This window comes from Idiotropiscis lumnitzeri, chromosome 4, assembly GCF_059441095.1.
Source record: "Idiotropiscis lumnitzeri isolate Australia: NSW breed Sydney's pygmy pipehorse chromosome 4, RoL_Ilum_1.0, whole genome shotgun sequence".
Taxonomy (NCBI): Eukaryota; Metazoa; Chordata; class Actinopteri; order Syngnathiformes; family Syngnathidae; genus Idiotropiscis; species Idiotropiscis lumnitzeri.
In genome coordinates, this window is record NC_142394.1 from 13288897 (window position 1) to 13304811 (window position 15915).

Here is a 15915-nt window from a genome sequence, read left to right on the forward strand (position 1 = left end):
CACGAAAGCAAATTTAAGCTCAACTCAAGATGCTTATTTTGGCTCTAAACCGCCGTGCACCGCTACGCGTACAAACCTTGCATACGTGTACACATTTTTCTCGGGCAGCCCGCGCCCCCTTCATCATGCTGCTCATCCCACCAATGTATGTTCCTTACAAATGTGGCACAGTTGAAAGGGGAATGAAACAGGCTTTCCAATGATAGACTTTTATACTGCCAAGAATCATTTTTACAACAAAGAACTAATCTACCAAAGGCATTTTGTCATGATTTGTCTTTGTCTAGTTTGTATTTAGATGTATTTCTTGTTTAGGCTTGTTTTCTTGTGTCCCGTCTTGCTCGTTAGGGCATTTGTTTCCACCTGTGCTTGTGTCTTCCAATCAGCTCCGCCTGCCAGTCATACCTTGTCCAGGTGTTCCTCGTGGTCTCGTCAGTCGGCTTGTATTTAGTTTCCTGGTATTGGATTGCTGTTCCTGGCACGTCGTTTTGTTTCTTCAAGTGGTGTGTTTTGTTTCCTGGTGTTTTGTTGTTGCTTTGAGTTTTGGTCTTTTCAGGACTTCCTTAGTGATGTTGATTTTTTTTCCACAGTAGGCACTGCTAGTGTTTTTTTAATTGCTTTTTTCTGCACGCCCTGCTTCTCCTCTGCCTCGCCTCCCTGCATTTGAGTCCTCTACCTCGCAAAACATGACCAATGTCCTTACTATTTGTGCTATGTTTATTAGCATGAGCAGTTTTTGGAGTTTGCTTTTGGTTTTTTTAACAATGACATAGTGTGATTATGCGTGAAGACACACATATCGCATACAGATTTTCCACCACCCAACTAGTGTGTAAAATGAATAAATAGGATGAAGAGAGAAAAGCCACGGAGGTAGATGTTGCCTTTATGTTGTCAGACCGAAATAAAATCGAGACAGGGGGTTCTGTCAGATCACATCAAAGTCACACCCGCCCTGTGAGAAGAGGAGAATAAAGCAAAGCATGAACAAGACAGTATTTATTGTTGCCCTACGGATTCTAATGGAGAACGGCTGCTCTGTTCTATTCCTCAATTAGTCTTTCCTCTCCAGTGAGCCTCATTTCAATTGTGTCCCATTCCTCATCTCTCACATCTGCCACTCTCCTCTCACTGTGATGCCACTCTCCTGATTGGGCCGCATCGGAGACTCATGTGGCGTATCCCTGCGTGGGTTGGAGCCACAGGAATACGGCCAAGGCGCTGCGAGCGGAGACGTAGGTGGAGGTGGCGAGGCAACGGATTAAAGATGAACTGTGGTGCAACACGACAATAAGTCTCTTTTCCCAAGTGCGTCTGTGTCTGAATGTCAGTGTGTGTGGAAAGGGAAAAGCACAGGATTAGCCTCGGAAAAAAAAGACAGAGAGAGACGGAGAGAAAGTGAGAGACGGAGAGGAACAGAACTATGAATCAGCACAGTTCTGGCAATGACCGTACAGGTATCATAAATCAAAATAGGTATGTGTTCCTGTATTCTGTTTGCAAGCATTAACGGCTATTAAACAAACACAAAACCTTTGCAAAGGGTGACAGCAAGCAGCTTCTTCCGATGAACATGAGGCTTTATTGATCCGTGACGGATCGACTTCCTCTCTTGAAGAGATCAGAGGTCAAGGTCCGCCACAAAACCGCTGCATGGAGCTGTTCAAGGACACGACCGATGATGTGAACGAGGCGAACATTATGCTGCGACTGTTTGACATGACCTGTCGCTGATTCACCTTCAGCGCAGCTCAGAAGCCGTCGGAAAAGATACTAGGGAAAGGCATTTGAACATAAAAGTTAGCATCCCTCCATTTTCTGTACCGCTTATCCCCACGAGGGTCGAGGGCGAGTCGGAGCTGAGCACTGCTGACTGAGTGTAAGAGTCGGGGTCGACACACCCAACTGGGTGACAGCCAGTCACAGAACAAGTAGAGACAAACGACAATTTACGCTGACATCAACAACTATGGACGATTTAGAGTTTATCAGTGATGCAAAAGCAAACACGCGAAATTAATGATTACAGTAATCCCTTCTTTTTCCCGGTTGATTGTAATTGCAATTTCACACTGAAAGAAAATGATGTTAAATTTTCTCTATTATATTTATTTCAGCAAAAGATTGCTCAAAATAAAATAATATTGATCCAGATTTTTTTTTTTTACAAAGATGTCTACAAATGACTGGATCTGGATCTAGAGGATATTTTGCAACAGCTTGAAATAAAATTGAGTAAATTCAACAAAATCTCTTTTCAGTGTAGTTACTTAGTTTTTGCTAACTATTATGAAAATGCCATTTTACCGCTATTGCTTCAAGATGCTATTAACAAACAATAATCCATTTTACACAATTGATGCAATTTAAAATCAGCCCTTCCTTATATACGTATATAGAGACAGTCATCATTAAAACATATTACATCAAACTAAGTAAGACTTCCTTGCATGCACTGGCAGATAATCAGTCATCATCATCAAAGCACATGAGATGTGTTTCTTTGTTTCTGTTGCTTCACTCCAACCCCCACAGTCAGTTACGATACAATAAATTACATAATATATTACATATTCTGCTTCCTTGTGTATTTGTATTAAAACAAATTTAAAAACATATTCCATTAGAATAGAAAATGTGATTGTTTCTCTTTTGCAGGCAAAACAAATGCAAACAGTCTGCGTAACGAGGAGGGTGTGAGGTTCTGCTAGTCGGTGCAATTCTCAACTGTGTTCCTCTCCACTAAGGAACGTGCAGGCACATTATAGAAGCAAATCAACACATAACTCATTACATCCGACTTGGCGCTCCCGTTTTCTAAGTGCAATGGGTTCAAGCATGCACTTATGTAGTAAAAGTGACTGTCTGACATGAAATATCCATGATCAGGCCGAGAGGTGCCCGAGTTTCACCGAGGCAGGAAGTGACCCTCGCTCAGAGAAGAGCATAAAAAGAGAAATGCTGAAATAGTTGTTTCGGCCTCACTGCGACAGTAATGATTGCATTGTCGGCTTTATGATGCTTCTGTCGTTCTTGTGCGCCGTGTGCTGCGCGTCACCCTCCTTCTGGATTAATAAACATTTTCAGTCAACAGTGTTTTATTTCTGAGGATGAAAACATTGCAATGAGTCTCTGGGAATATGATGGCTGCGAGGTAGAATCGTGTCAGAAGGGAGTTGGAAATGTCTGACTGGGAGAATGTTGGCAAGATTCTGCAGCTCCAGGCCCTATTAGTAAGAGAAATGCTGATGTTGGCTCGCATCGATCAGCCCCTGCAGCCTCAGGGACCGACCGACCGACTGACTGGCTGGCTGATTGACTGACTGGCACATCGTGTCTGCGGGAAAGACTGAAATTCCATACCCGGGCCATGTTTCTTTCTTGACGAGATCCTTTTCACTATCATTCTAAAGTGACATCAGACGTATTCCCCTCTAATCATTGGGATTCCGCGCTTTTATTTTCTCAATTGAAACCTGTTATTTCCCGCACTCAAACAATCTGAGCCATCACTTTTTCAATGACAGAGCGCCAGAGGAAAGCGAGGTGAGGGGGCTGGTTAAGTGCACTGAGAGAGCGGCAGTAATCACAGCTCTGGTAAAAGCACTCCTTCGCTCTATTCAGCGCTCCTCAGAATGGGCCGGCTCTCTCCCCCTCTCTTCCTGTGTTTCTGTCTGTCTGATAATAGCTCTAGATTGAATAATTGTGCGTTTGAGTGAGCTACACTGCAGGGTGGAACCTGCAATCAGATACAGAGAACACTAATCGCTCTCTCTCAGTCATGCCTTGCGCTCGCACAACCGGGCTCTCCCTTCAGCACCGCGCAGCCTGCAGGTACTCCGCTACCCGGCCCCACCACTCCGTTTGCACACACGACCGACTTTACAAAGCCAGGAGGTCTGGGGTCAATAACATCTGTGCGCTGTGCTGTAATTGATGTCATCATTTCAATTTGAGCTGATTACAACTGAGAGCTGCTTATCATGTGACCCGGGCTGGAATAACACACTGCAGGGCCCAGCGAGCCGCCACGCTTGATCGGGTTTGACTGTCGGGCCTGCTGGATGGATGGAGGGATGGATGGGTTGTCTCAGCTAAGGGATGTCTTGTCTATTGACTCCTAATGCTGCAGTAATGACTGAGAGTATTCCCGGGGCATGGCTGGTGTAACAGTCTGTGTCACTCTCGTTTTGTGTTTCTTGTGATATTGTTATGATTGGCCTACTCTTCTGTCAACACACTCACTCGCAATTAAACCCTCTGCTACCAGTATGGCAGTGTGTGCATGTTCACTACAATGGCAAGCACAATCAAGTGAACTGCATTTGTTTTTGAATCAATCTAAATTATATTGACAGCTATAAAGTAATCAATCACATGAATTCATCCTTAAAGTACATTTTTTCTTTAAGTAATCATTTATACATGCTTCTGAACAATTAAGATAAAATTGCACAGCACAACTTCACACCACTCCACCGTATATGAGTGCCGTGCCACAAAAAGGGGACAGAACATCATAAGGGTCAGGACACAAAAAAAAAATAACACCACTCAGTAACAAAACAACCTGTGTCGTCTAGGTTGTAACACTGATACGTTGTTAAAATGTTGTGGCACCTGGATTTAACCCTGATTGGTGTCAATTTGTATTTGAAACCGCGCCCGTACGTATTGATTGAAGTTGACTGCCTCGAGTGGAAATAACTTTTTTCAACATAATTTTCCTCTTCGCTTGACAGATGGACTCAAATTTTCCTAAGGTAGTCAAAACTTTCCCATGATGGCATGAGATGAAAACAATTGCCTCATAACTTGATTTCCACTTGAGTTTTCTGTTATATTTATTAAAACAGATAAGTCAAGAGGTCAAGAGGTGTGCGGGGTTGCTATTTCTTGAGGACCAAGAGTTTCGCAATTAAGTATTTTTATCAATATATAAATAAATATATGGGTATTTATTTAGCTCGGGATTGATTTTTTTTTAATATAAAATAAATAACATTTGAATTAATGAAATTAATGAATAAATGTATTTATTGATATAAATACATAATTACACCGTTGTTTATTTATGGGACAATTGGTCCTCCATATCTAACAGCATATTTTCCGATATTAGACTTTTGAACTGTTTTTATGGTAAGCTGTCAGTTTGTCTGCCTGAACCTGACCAGCCTTGAAAAGAAAACAGACACAAAACAACCTCAGATTTTTCAGAGGGCTTTGCGCTGTCGAGGGGCCGTCTTGTGTTTTGACTAGCGAGGCCATATCATTGTTAAAAAAAATAAATAAAAAATGTGGCCTTGACTCACCCTTTAAAGTGTTCTAAGTGCCACATAACTTCTGTTTGTTTGTTTTGCCATCATGGAAAATTTGTGTGGTTGATTTCAACACATAATTCTCTTAATTTTTGATTAGTATGACGGTTAACTTTTAACTACGAGTGGCATTAAACAGCCTGAACCCTCATTTTTGAAGATTTATTCACTCTGCTTGCTGTGAGCTGAGTTAAGCTCACTGCCACCAGACAGCGCTCCCATTTTGGCTCGCAAGTCAAGCTACAAATCAGGCGATCGCATCTGAAAAACTTTGAAGTCCTGTCACTTGGCTCTCAAAGAGCCAATATCTTTTGTCATACTTTGGCACTGATTACTTGAAATAAAATGTTGTTTTTAACTAGTCAAACCTAAATTACAAGTGCTTTTCAACTGAAATACAGTGTTACTTTTCATGCAATATCCATGGATATAAGTAACCAGAGTGGGTGGAGACATGCGAAATGTGCATGCATTGTTTGGCGAAGTGAAGCTGGTGCAAACGAATGTTGCTTTGACACTGTTAGTGCGATCACACATCAGCCCACCTGATTTTTACTCCGGCAATAGCCAAATGGCTATTGAATGTGTGTTTTGGAGGTGTTCATCAAAAGATGTAAAACATTGGTCATCCAGGTGTGCGTCCACCTGGATTTTGGCTCTCAAACTCAGGAATGACAGGTCCCACACTTCATTTGGGACATAAGGATCCGTTCCTGTCCAGCTGAAGCTCCGTCGCAACCTGCTTGCATGCTGCTAAGCGCAACCTCTATGACCCCGCTATTGGCACGCTAGCGTGGCTACCCTAGCATTTGTCACAACCCAATGATGAACTCGAGAGCGCAGGCAGCAGTCGCACAAACAACTATGTGTGCGTGTGTACGTTTACAGACAAAGGAGGAGATATTGAAATCTTTCAACAATTAGCGATTGAAACAGTCACAGTCTCATCAGCATACTTTTGTTTTTCCTGTAAATGTGTAATATTTTAAATGTAATATAATTTACTCACAAAATGACTTAGTGTGAAATCTAGGGCTGTTGAATTGAACATAAGGCTATTATTCTGTCGAATGGATGGCAAGAGGTGGATACACAGGTAAAATTATGCTATTGAGTCGAAGAGCATTTCATTGCGCTGCCTATCGCTATGCGTTGCTGGCATAGCTAGATTAACAAAGAAGCAGAGATGGGGACTCGCAACTTGGACTCGTGGACATTGTGACCATGCGTGGAAAGCCAAACTCTCCTTTAAAATTCTACTTTGTGTAAAACTAACCCTACTTTGAAGCCCTAGCACCAATTTGCAACCCAATCTAAACCTTGAAAGAAGCATTATTTTTATTAAACTAATCGTCTTTTTTTTTTTTTTTTTGACCAGGGAAATGAAATGTAATTATATTCTCCAGTAAACTTGATGATCTCTCACAGCACACTTAAGTAACATGGCACAGTGTTTCATTATTCTATGTGTCCAACAGAACTGCTATCCTCCTGTTCATTATCCAAGCTGCTGAAGCTCCCAAGAGTCGCGGGCAAGCTGGAGCCTATTCCAGGTTACACATGGACGGACAACCATCCACGCTCAGGAACAATTTAGAGTGTTCAATCAATCTACGATGCATGTCTGGAAGGAAACCGGAGTGCCCAGAGGAAAGCCACGCAGGCACAGGGGGAACATGCAAACTCCACACAAGAAGGTCCGGGGGTGGAATCGAACCAACGACATCGTCACTGAGAGGCCATCGTGCTAACCAGTCTCCACTGTGCGGCCGATAACTTCATTAATGATGACTAAAAAAATGTTTTGTGGAAAGTTCAGTTCAGGGAAATAAAGGGCAGTTACCACAAGTTAATCTCTCTATGTCCGTGTGTGGTTAAGATGTGGCAAAAAAAGGCTGTTTCGGACAATTGCTAAAAATATTTGCTTTTTTGGGGGATGGGTTTATTTTATTTGTTAGTTTTTTTTTTAAATATCCTTTTTGCATTATTATTTCTTTTTATATATATATAGATTGTGCCTGAATCTACATTAAAGCTGCTACAGTTTGTTGATGAGTATAAAAAAAGAAACAGAAGTCATATCATAAAAGCAGTACACCAAGCCACAAAGTCTGCCACATGCTGCAGGAAACGGCATGCCAAATTGGTTGTAAAATGACGTTCATCGAAGTAGTTACATTGTAATTACTAAATGACTATTGATATCAAACTGATCAAGCTTTGGGCTAAAATGTTGGGGTTTTTTTTGACAGATGCAAATGGAATTATAATGACAGAGAGCACAAACCATACTGTATCCTTAATCCCACCACAGCATATGATAGACATTGCAGCACACAATTTATAGAAATCCCACTCCTAAAACCACACAAAGATATATTCTTTCTATTTGGCTGTAACACATTTTTTGTTTACTCTGGTGCTTGCATCCCAAAACCACGTTTTAATTTGAATGCCCCACACCAAAAATGTTAAATCCACGCACTCACACCACACAGCTCATTTTTAATGCTGCTCAGTGTTTTGACTCCTCACAACCAAACCCAGCAGCTAACCATCTGATCACAGCCACACGTCACATAAATCCAATTCCCTTCAAGGGTCACTTGGCAGGCCAAAGATTCTCCCTTGTGCCCTTCTCGGCTCCTCATCTGAAACTTTTGGACCTGAACCAACGAGACATAAAGACTCAGCTTTGCTGAAGAAGGGGACACAGTTGGTCGGACAGCGGCCATTGTAGCTCCACTGGGTTTAAAAAAGCTTGGCTGTACTTCTTTGCATGCCTCCGGAGGCTGAAAGAACTAATGGGTGACGACGTAAGTTGCTCAGGGACGAGGAGAAACAAATTAAACACAAGTGGACAGCACTCTGGATTGTTACTTATAGTAGGGCTTATACTGAGTGGCGAGTGCAGCAGCGGCTTTGATTAAACCTCCTTAAAAAGACAGCAACAAAATGATGTTATTTTCATTTGAACATATCCTTGTAGTAAATTCATTTAATATTGTGGTTTGTAGGGATAAGTCTGTATTTGCAGCTACTTCTTGTTAAATGTAGTCACATTATTTGATTATAATCTTAAATGGTGTCAATATTAGATTAGCGCATGGGTGATGACAGACCAACAATGGCCCAACTATGACTTAAATGTGTGCTTTGCCATATTGGGGCAGTCAAGCTCATCCTTTATCCCAATCGGATCGCGTTTTGACAGTAGCGTTCCCCCCAAATTGTCGACAGGCCCCGCGATGGCAGGCCGTAGGAACCAGCGACAATGAGCTGCCGCTGGTTGGTGTCATGCTGAATGGGCATGTCAGGTCTGTGTTGTCGTGGCTCCCTGCCTGCTCCCTCAGATGCTCGCTCTCTCCCCAGCATCCTCAGTCCTAAACGGATCCAGTTGCCTCTGCTCAGCTCTAGTGGTGGGCTGGTCTGGCTGACTAATGAGCAGTCTCCCACTGAGGGGATCTCCTCCTCACCATCTCATATTGACTCAACACATTACTTGGCATTTATTATATACCATACAAACACTCACAAGCAAACCTTCAGTCAGGAAATACTTTTCAGGAGGTAAAAGGACTGTTTGAGTGATTAAATTGATCCGATAGCTGAAAGTCAAGTCTGAGCCTATCAGTACCCCAAGATTTCAGACTTGTTCTTTGGTTTCTAAACACAGTGACTCCATGTATTTTCGAAGCGCAATCCTCTTTTCTTTATTGCCCAAAACAATTACCTCTGTTTTGTTTTGGTTTCGCTGAAGGAAATGTTGATTCATCCTGTTGTCAATTTGTGCTAGACAGTGACACAATTCATTGATTGGACCGCTGTCATTTGCAGACATTGATAGATATAGCTGTGTGTCATCTGCATAACTGATCGCCAACATTGGCTTTCAGAAGCATTTGACTCAAAGGTATCAAATATAGGCTGAACAAGTCTGCCATCTAGTAGTGAGTGCTGATATTACAACTTAAAACTACACAGTTGAATCCCACTATTCGTGAGGAATCGGGACCGGGCCGACCCGCAAATATCGAAAATCTGGGTAGAATTGCCACCCATAGAAATGCATTGTGGTGATAAAAAATGTAAACATTAAAACACTGTTAAACCTCCAATATACACTTTCCACTTCATATAATGTAATGAATATTGAAAAAAAAAACCTGCAAATGGTGCCGAGGCACAAGTATTCTGCGATCCACTGAGGAAAACTGTTTGTAATCCCCCCTACCCACCTCCCCCAAAAATGTTTGGTCTGCCAGCCACCCATCCCTGATCTAAATATTTGTGCATTGGATGTGACAAGATTGTGCCGGTGCACCTCATGTTAACATAAGAAAGCCATCCTGCATCGTCCCACAGAGGGGCATTCACAATGATCCATCAGCAGCAACTGTGGGGTTTATTCAGTATCTTCCTTGTGGACACGTTTGACGGCCGGACAGCCAAATTACTGCCAGGCCACTTCTTAGATGGGCATTTGCGATGGCAATTTCAATTTGGACGCATTTACAGCTATTACTGCTGCTACTGCCGTTATGCAGAGCTTCACCTCAACTTCTCAGGATTTGTTTAGTGCATCAAAGCCGGTGGTAGATTGCATTTTCCATGTATATGAAAATATAGCTGTTGATGTGAAAGAACAGAACATCCAAACTGAAGATGCATCTTTATGAATCTATAACCGCCCTCACTTTCATGTGTATGTGAGTATATTGTCATTCATCCGGGTCATTTCATCGTCACGGACTGGACTGTTCTGGTTGTCTTGGAAGACAATTTTGCCTGTTATGTGGGTGGAATCGCATTCACCTGAAGGTCCAAAGTGTCTATGTTTGTTTGTTTAATTATTTATTTATTTGTCATTTATTGCATGAAAAATGATCTATAGTCTCTTTAGAAGGTCTTAAAGGACATCATCGAATGTTGGATATTGGTGGCGATGTAAGCCGATTCCAAAGGTTTACAGATGGATTCTTAACCAGGACGTAGAAAACGCACCCCCCCCTCAAATCCAAACCTCCTCACTTTGTTTTCAAACCATATTTCTACTCTGTACAGAGTATCTGCATTTTTGTCCTAAAAAAAAGTGATGTTTCTCTTTAAGTTGCAGATAGACAGGTACAGGTCAGCCTGTCATGATCCGTGTCGGTCATGTCAGTGTTTTTGTTATTTTCTTCACCTTCCCGCCATGTGCTCCTTTGTTTATTTGGTCAGCTGAGTGGGGCGTTCCCCTTCAGCACTCGTTCCCCACCAGCCACGCACCTGTTGCCCGTTAGCCTCACACACCTGATTCCCATCTGCTCCCCTAATGACTGGACTATTTAAACACCTCAATCCAGCAACCCATTGTCGGTGCGTTGCCCTTCCTTCCCGACATCGCTGCCCTTGTCTTGGCAATTCTGCACGCCACAGCATTTTGGGTCCTCCTCGCCTCACCGGCAGACCCTGACACAGCCTAAGTGTTAGCTCATCTAGGTTGCAGAGTTAGAATATAATTTAAATAGAAATTTTCTAACAATTAGTTTTTTTCTTTTCAGTTTTAATTTTGTTCGAGCTCAGGTTTCACACTCCAGGCCCGAGATCCAGATCTGGCCCGCCACATCATTTTATGTGGCGGGCAAAAGCAAATTATTTGCATCAACTTCATGTTTCTCAGTAAAATACCAAAATAGCAACTAGTGTTCACTTTGAATAATATTGAGTTTGTGCAAGATTTTTTTTTTTACCAATACTGCTTCAATAACTATTGGAATAATATTTTAGCAAACCATTTTTACACAGGTATTCACCATCTAGTTGAGTATATATATTTGTATTCACATTCATAACAGCCCTTCAAAGGAAACCAAAACTACGATGAGTTTGGCACCCATTTTAGGGCAAGTTTGTTAGTTTTTAATACTTCGTTTCAGTTTAATGTTCATTAGATTTGGTGTTAGTTTTAGTATAGTTTTCTTTTTTTAATATACTGAGTCGAGTGACACTAAGTATTGTATAATAAACTAAAGTAATATATAATCTACAGTATGATAAAGTAATTCAATTCTCAACAACTATTTGATCATACTTGTTCTGTAGTTACAGTTGTACAGCACTACTGAAATAATGTTTTAAATGAACACGAAAGCTCAGGCATGATGTTAATGGACAAAGATGAAAACACTTGTTTTTGTTTCAATTTCATTTAGTAAATTTCAATGTTTTTTTCAATTTTATTTGTCATAATTACACAAGTTTTTATTCACGATTATAACCTTGGTGTGTTGTGTCATGCACCTGTTCAGTGGCTGCTTGTTTTTTCTAATATATGCATCAGTGCACTCCTCACTGCACTCAGTGTACTGGACAGCATACACCAGATTGTTTTTCTGGGCTGGGGGTTCAAATCTTTGGGGTTTACCAGCCTTCGTCTCAGGACGTTGCCAGGTTTGAAATGTTGAGATGTCCAATTTATCCTTCATGCATGAACTGATAAAGCCTCCTTGGATGAGAGGTGAAACGTATTCCAAGACAACCAGAACGGACCAGTCTTGAACAACGTAATGCCCTTAAAACACCTCCATGCGGTTTGTTGTTCAGACTTCATAAAAGCACGCTGCAGATGAAGAAATTAAATATGAGTCTGGCGGTGTGAACAAAGCCCAAGTGAAACACTGAATCTTAATATGAGTCTTTCCGACCCGAATACCTAACTTTCATCGAATTGGCAAACTTCCAAAAACCTGCCAGTGGGCAACTAGAAAAAAAAATCCATCCAAGTGACCTGTAAATATTATGAAGGAAGCTTAGTTGTCTACTGCTGTGATTGGTTGTTTTGCTTTCAGAGAGGTCAAGTTTGCAGAGCAGCAGAAAGACACTTTGGGAACAATGGCAGGGTCAAGAACAAATATTCAGAGTTTTCCATTAAAACAGCAAGAGCGCAAGTGACTCACCAAGCCGTCACAGTTGCTGATGGCCACGGTGGCTCCTGGCGTGTCTGTGATGTCCCCCACATACAAGCAGTCGTCGTGCAGCGTGTCAAAGTGCCGTGTGCTACCGTCGTCGTCGTGCCACTCCATCTTGGCTCCGGGGGCCACCAGCCTGGCGTTGTGGCGCAGGCGCAGGTGGAACTCCCGGCCGAAGACGGTGACGTTGTAGTAGAGCCTTTCCTGGCGGGCCGCCGGCTCTCCGCCTTGGTCCGATCCTCTCGGTCCTTCCCACTCTTCATTGCCTCCTCCTACCTCCCTCTTCTGGCGCCTACGGGGCTGCCCTCCTGCCACACGGCCTGCCGAAACAGCGTGCGACAGGAAGTGGCCCTCTGCATCCACACTCATCGGCCTCACCAGTCCATACTCCCCCAGGACATGCTGCAGGGAGTCTGAGAAAAGGACAGGGGGCGAAGAGGTGAGCGTGTGATTGAGGGAGTCACAATGCACATGGAAAGATTAGATTGATCATGACAGATGAGAAGAGCAAAAAAAGGAAAAGGTGCATAAATAGTTGAGCGGGTTGGGATGGGGAAAAAAAGACATGGGAGGAAAAATAAGGGATAAAAGAAATGTCAAGCATGTCGAGGAATGCGTTCTTCCATCCAAGATGTCACATGGTGAGCAATAATAAAGGGAATAAAAGGTGTGTGGCGTACACACACACATACGCACGCACAGGCACACCCATGAACCCAGAGGCGAACCCGTGCAGGGAGGCAGGCTACATGTTTGGAAACGGCAGCCTCAGCAGAGCGCACTGCGCTCCTGACACCTTCTGTGCCCTTCCACCATCAACAAGGATGCCCGTGCGAGATCAAGGTGCTAACTGCGGCTCTCTCACACTGCTTTCTCACTGTCAGGCTGCTTGAGCTGAGAAAATTTCTTTCGAAAAGCCTCACAGACAGGAAACAGAAATAAAGCAAAACCCATCTGTCAAGTAATTCCCTTATTGCCTAATACTCTCATCAACACATCATCCTGAATATTCATTGTCGCATCGTAACCATGAGCGAGGAGCACTAATAACATGCACATTTTTGCATTGGGCAACATTTGTATTTACCACGTGACTGTGACAGTGACATGCAAGTTTTGGGGGATGCCCCGCACACACAAGCGCTCGCACATACACACGAGGCACACGCAAGCAGCAGCATCATTTGAAGTCATCCTCAGGTGCCCTTGCTTTGGCTGTCAATCATCACCGTACAAGGTCTTTAAAAAGTTTGCAGGTTGGCAATGCACTAACAACAATGTTCACACCCCGTGTTAGAGAATGATTTCAGAATAGTGTAATCAATATGCTGACATCCGACTCCAGCGTCCTGTGACAGATCGATAGATGCGAAGCACATCATAAAGAGTTGTTGGTGGGGGCGGGAGGGTCATGCCGTCCTGCCTATTCCGGTAGTGTAACGATGCTTTGATGGGCCGTGGAAGAATCAAAACGCCGCCCGGGGACCTCTGGAAAGTCTCCGCAATTAAGCACCGCAAGCGGGACACGCAGAAGTTGTTTGCAGAAATTGCATGGCACAAATCAAACAAGCACGCCCGCGTTGGAGCTTCCGCACGCCACCGGGGGAGTTCCCATGTGTGCAGATAAGACATGAGCCGATAGGACAGGCAACAACGTAAACACCGGCCACGTTTCCACCCGCGCCGCTGTACGTACCAACGCTACTGGCGATGTAAAGGCCGCTGGTGTGCAGCAGAAAGGCCGGTAAAATGATTAGGACAGTAAATCCAGGCGAGAGACCCATGGCAGCTCCGAACTGCGCAGGTGAGAGAGTGGGACTCCGGGCTCCAGTGTGGTGAAGTTCCCCCGCCTGGCGCGACCAGCCACGCCACGACAGCAACAGCACAGCAGCCCGCAACAAGACTGCCAAGTGCACCGGGAGAGACGGAGCTCTCCTCCCGTCTCGCTCTGCCTCGCTCGCTCTCTTTCTCTCCTCCTCTCAGTGGAAGTCTCTCTCTCTCTCTCTCTCTCTCTCTCTCTTCCACTCCCACAACTCTCCTCCTCTCTCACACTATCAATTCCTCTCTATTTTGGCGAGTAGTCCCCACTCACCGCACTCCATGGAGTGCACGCACACATCAGGCTAAAATACACACGTGCAAGTGTGTTTGCACTCGACAGGCCCACAGTGGGAATTCATCTGTTCAAGGGCATAATCAAGAACGAGACCCTTTTCCGCGAGTAAAACTTCGAAACTAGTTCTTCAATATTTGAGCGTTTTTTTTTTGCCACTCAACCCTGAAAAAGTGTAAAAAGTATATAGGCGGATCGTACACACTACGTCGCCGCGGCATTATTACATGTGGTATATATATCTATATATATATACGGTCATCGGGGAGGGACTCAGAGCCAGATGAGGTGGCTCTGTCATCTAGTTAGGATACCTCTGTGAGGCCTCCCTGGTGAGCTGTTACGGGCACATCCCGCTGGGTGAAGGCCCAAGGGATGACCCAGGACGCTGGCAAGAATATGTGTCCCGCCGGGCCATCGAGCACCTCTTGATCTCTGAAGAGCTGGAAGTGGCTGTGGGGATGGAAGTCTGCACTACCCTGCTAATCGATGGATCGATGGATTGGGTGCTGATCAAGGTGAAAGTTTACCAATTTCAAACCCCCTTGACTGCTGAAATAAATTTGCTCACATTAGCAACATTTATTTTTAATTTAGATTTAATGATACCCATTTACTGTATATGAAGATACTTTTCTTTCACACAATAATTATGAAACAGATTAATATCATCAATAGGCAACACTATTTCTATAAGGCCTTGCCAGTGTTTACATTTTCAAATGATCTCTTGTGCAACATTCCTAGAAAATCAGAATGTCTCAACAACTGTAAACTGTTTCTCGATCAGGCCTGCTGGTTTACTTTGTAGTCCGTGTGGGCTAGCTGGTGCCAAGTTGGTGACCTCTGATCTACAGAATATCACAGATAGAATTCAGTTCTACTTTTACTGAGTAGTCAATTTTGGCACACATAAAAAAAATCTCTTTCTAAAGTCCATCCCGCGAGTGTTTTGAGATTTTTTTTCCAAAAATAAATTGCTCCTTGACTACCACTGTTATTATTTATTTGGTTAAGAACACAAAGAAAACCTTTGTTACCTAAAGGCATTAACAAGGGTAAAAAAAATGACCAACGATCGCTACGTCAGCCTATTTTGCCAGTCTGAGGTCCTTCCGCGACCTGGGCACCCTTCCGTGATTGTCTCTCCGACCTTATTCATAAGATAATGCATTTTACCAGTCTGTCCCACCTGCCCCCCCCCCAAAAAAAGCCTCCATTCATGACGAGAGGCTAACGGCAGAAGTTTCATAAATCATGAACATAATTTGAGACTCATTAGATGGCCAATTTCCTATTCATGTCCGTTTACCGTAATTTCCAGACTACAAAACTACAGACTCTAAAAACGGATAAAAAAAAAACGGACGAATAGCCCCTGGTCTCCAAACTTTAAATAGGTTATTATCTTCATTAAAAACACCGGTAGACAGTAATTTTTCCCCTAACGATCAAGCGCAGCTATCGTTACACAGCGTACAGGAACCTTTCTCAGACTCCTGTTGTCACTCCGGTGCAAATTCACAGATGA

The 15915-nt window shown here is 43.3% G+C and overlaps 1 protein-coding gene across 2 annotated transcripts in view; it reads right to left on the reverse strand.

The window, feature by feature from the left end:
• The window catches only part of LOC148338192 (A disintegrin and metalloproteinase with thrombospondin motifs 2-like), a 104912-nt gene extending 90706 nt beyond the window's left edge, over positions 1 to 14206 (reverse strand). Inside the window, exons 1-2 of one of the 2 annotated variants that reach the window (XM_088292855.1) lie at positions 13968 to 14206; positions 12260 to 12684 (exon numbers count right to left, since the gene is read on the reverse strand). In XM_088292855.1, coding sequence (XP_088148981.1) covers positions 12260 to 12684; positions 13968 to 14055 — 513 coding nt within the window. In that variant the 5' untranslated portion in view covers positions 14056 to 14206. The remainder of the gene's footprint in view (positions 1 to 12259; positions 12685 to 13967) is intronic. The other variant, XM_088292856.1, reaches the window with a different exon arrangement.
• Positions 14207 to 15915: the final 1709 nt, after the last annotated feature.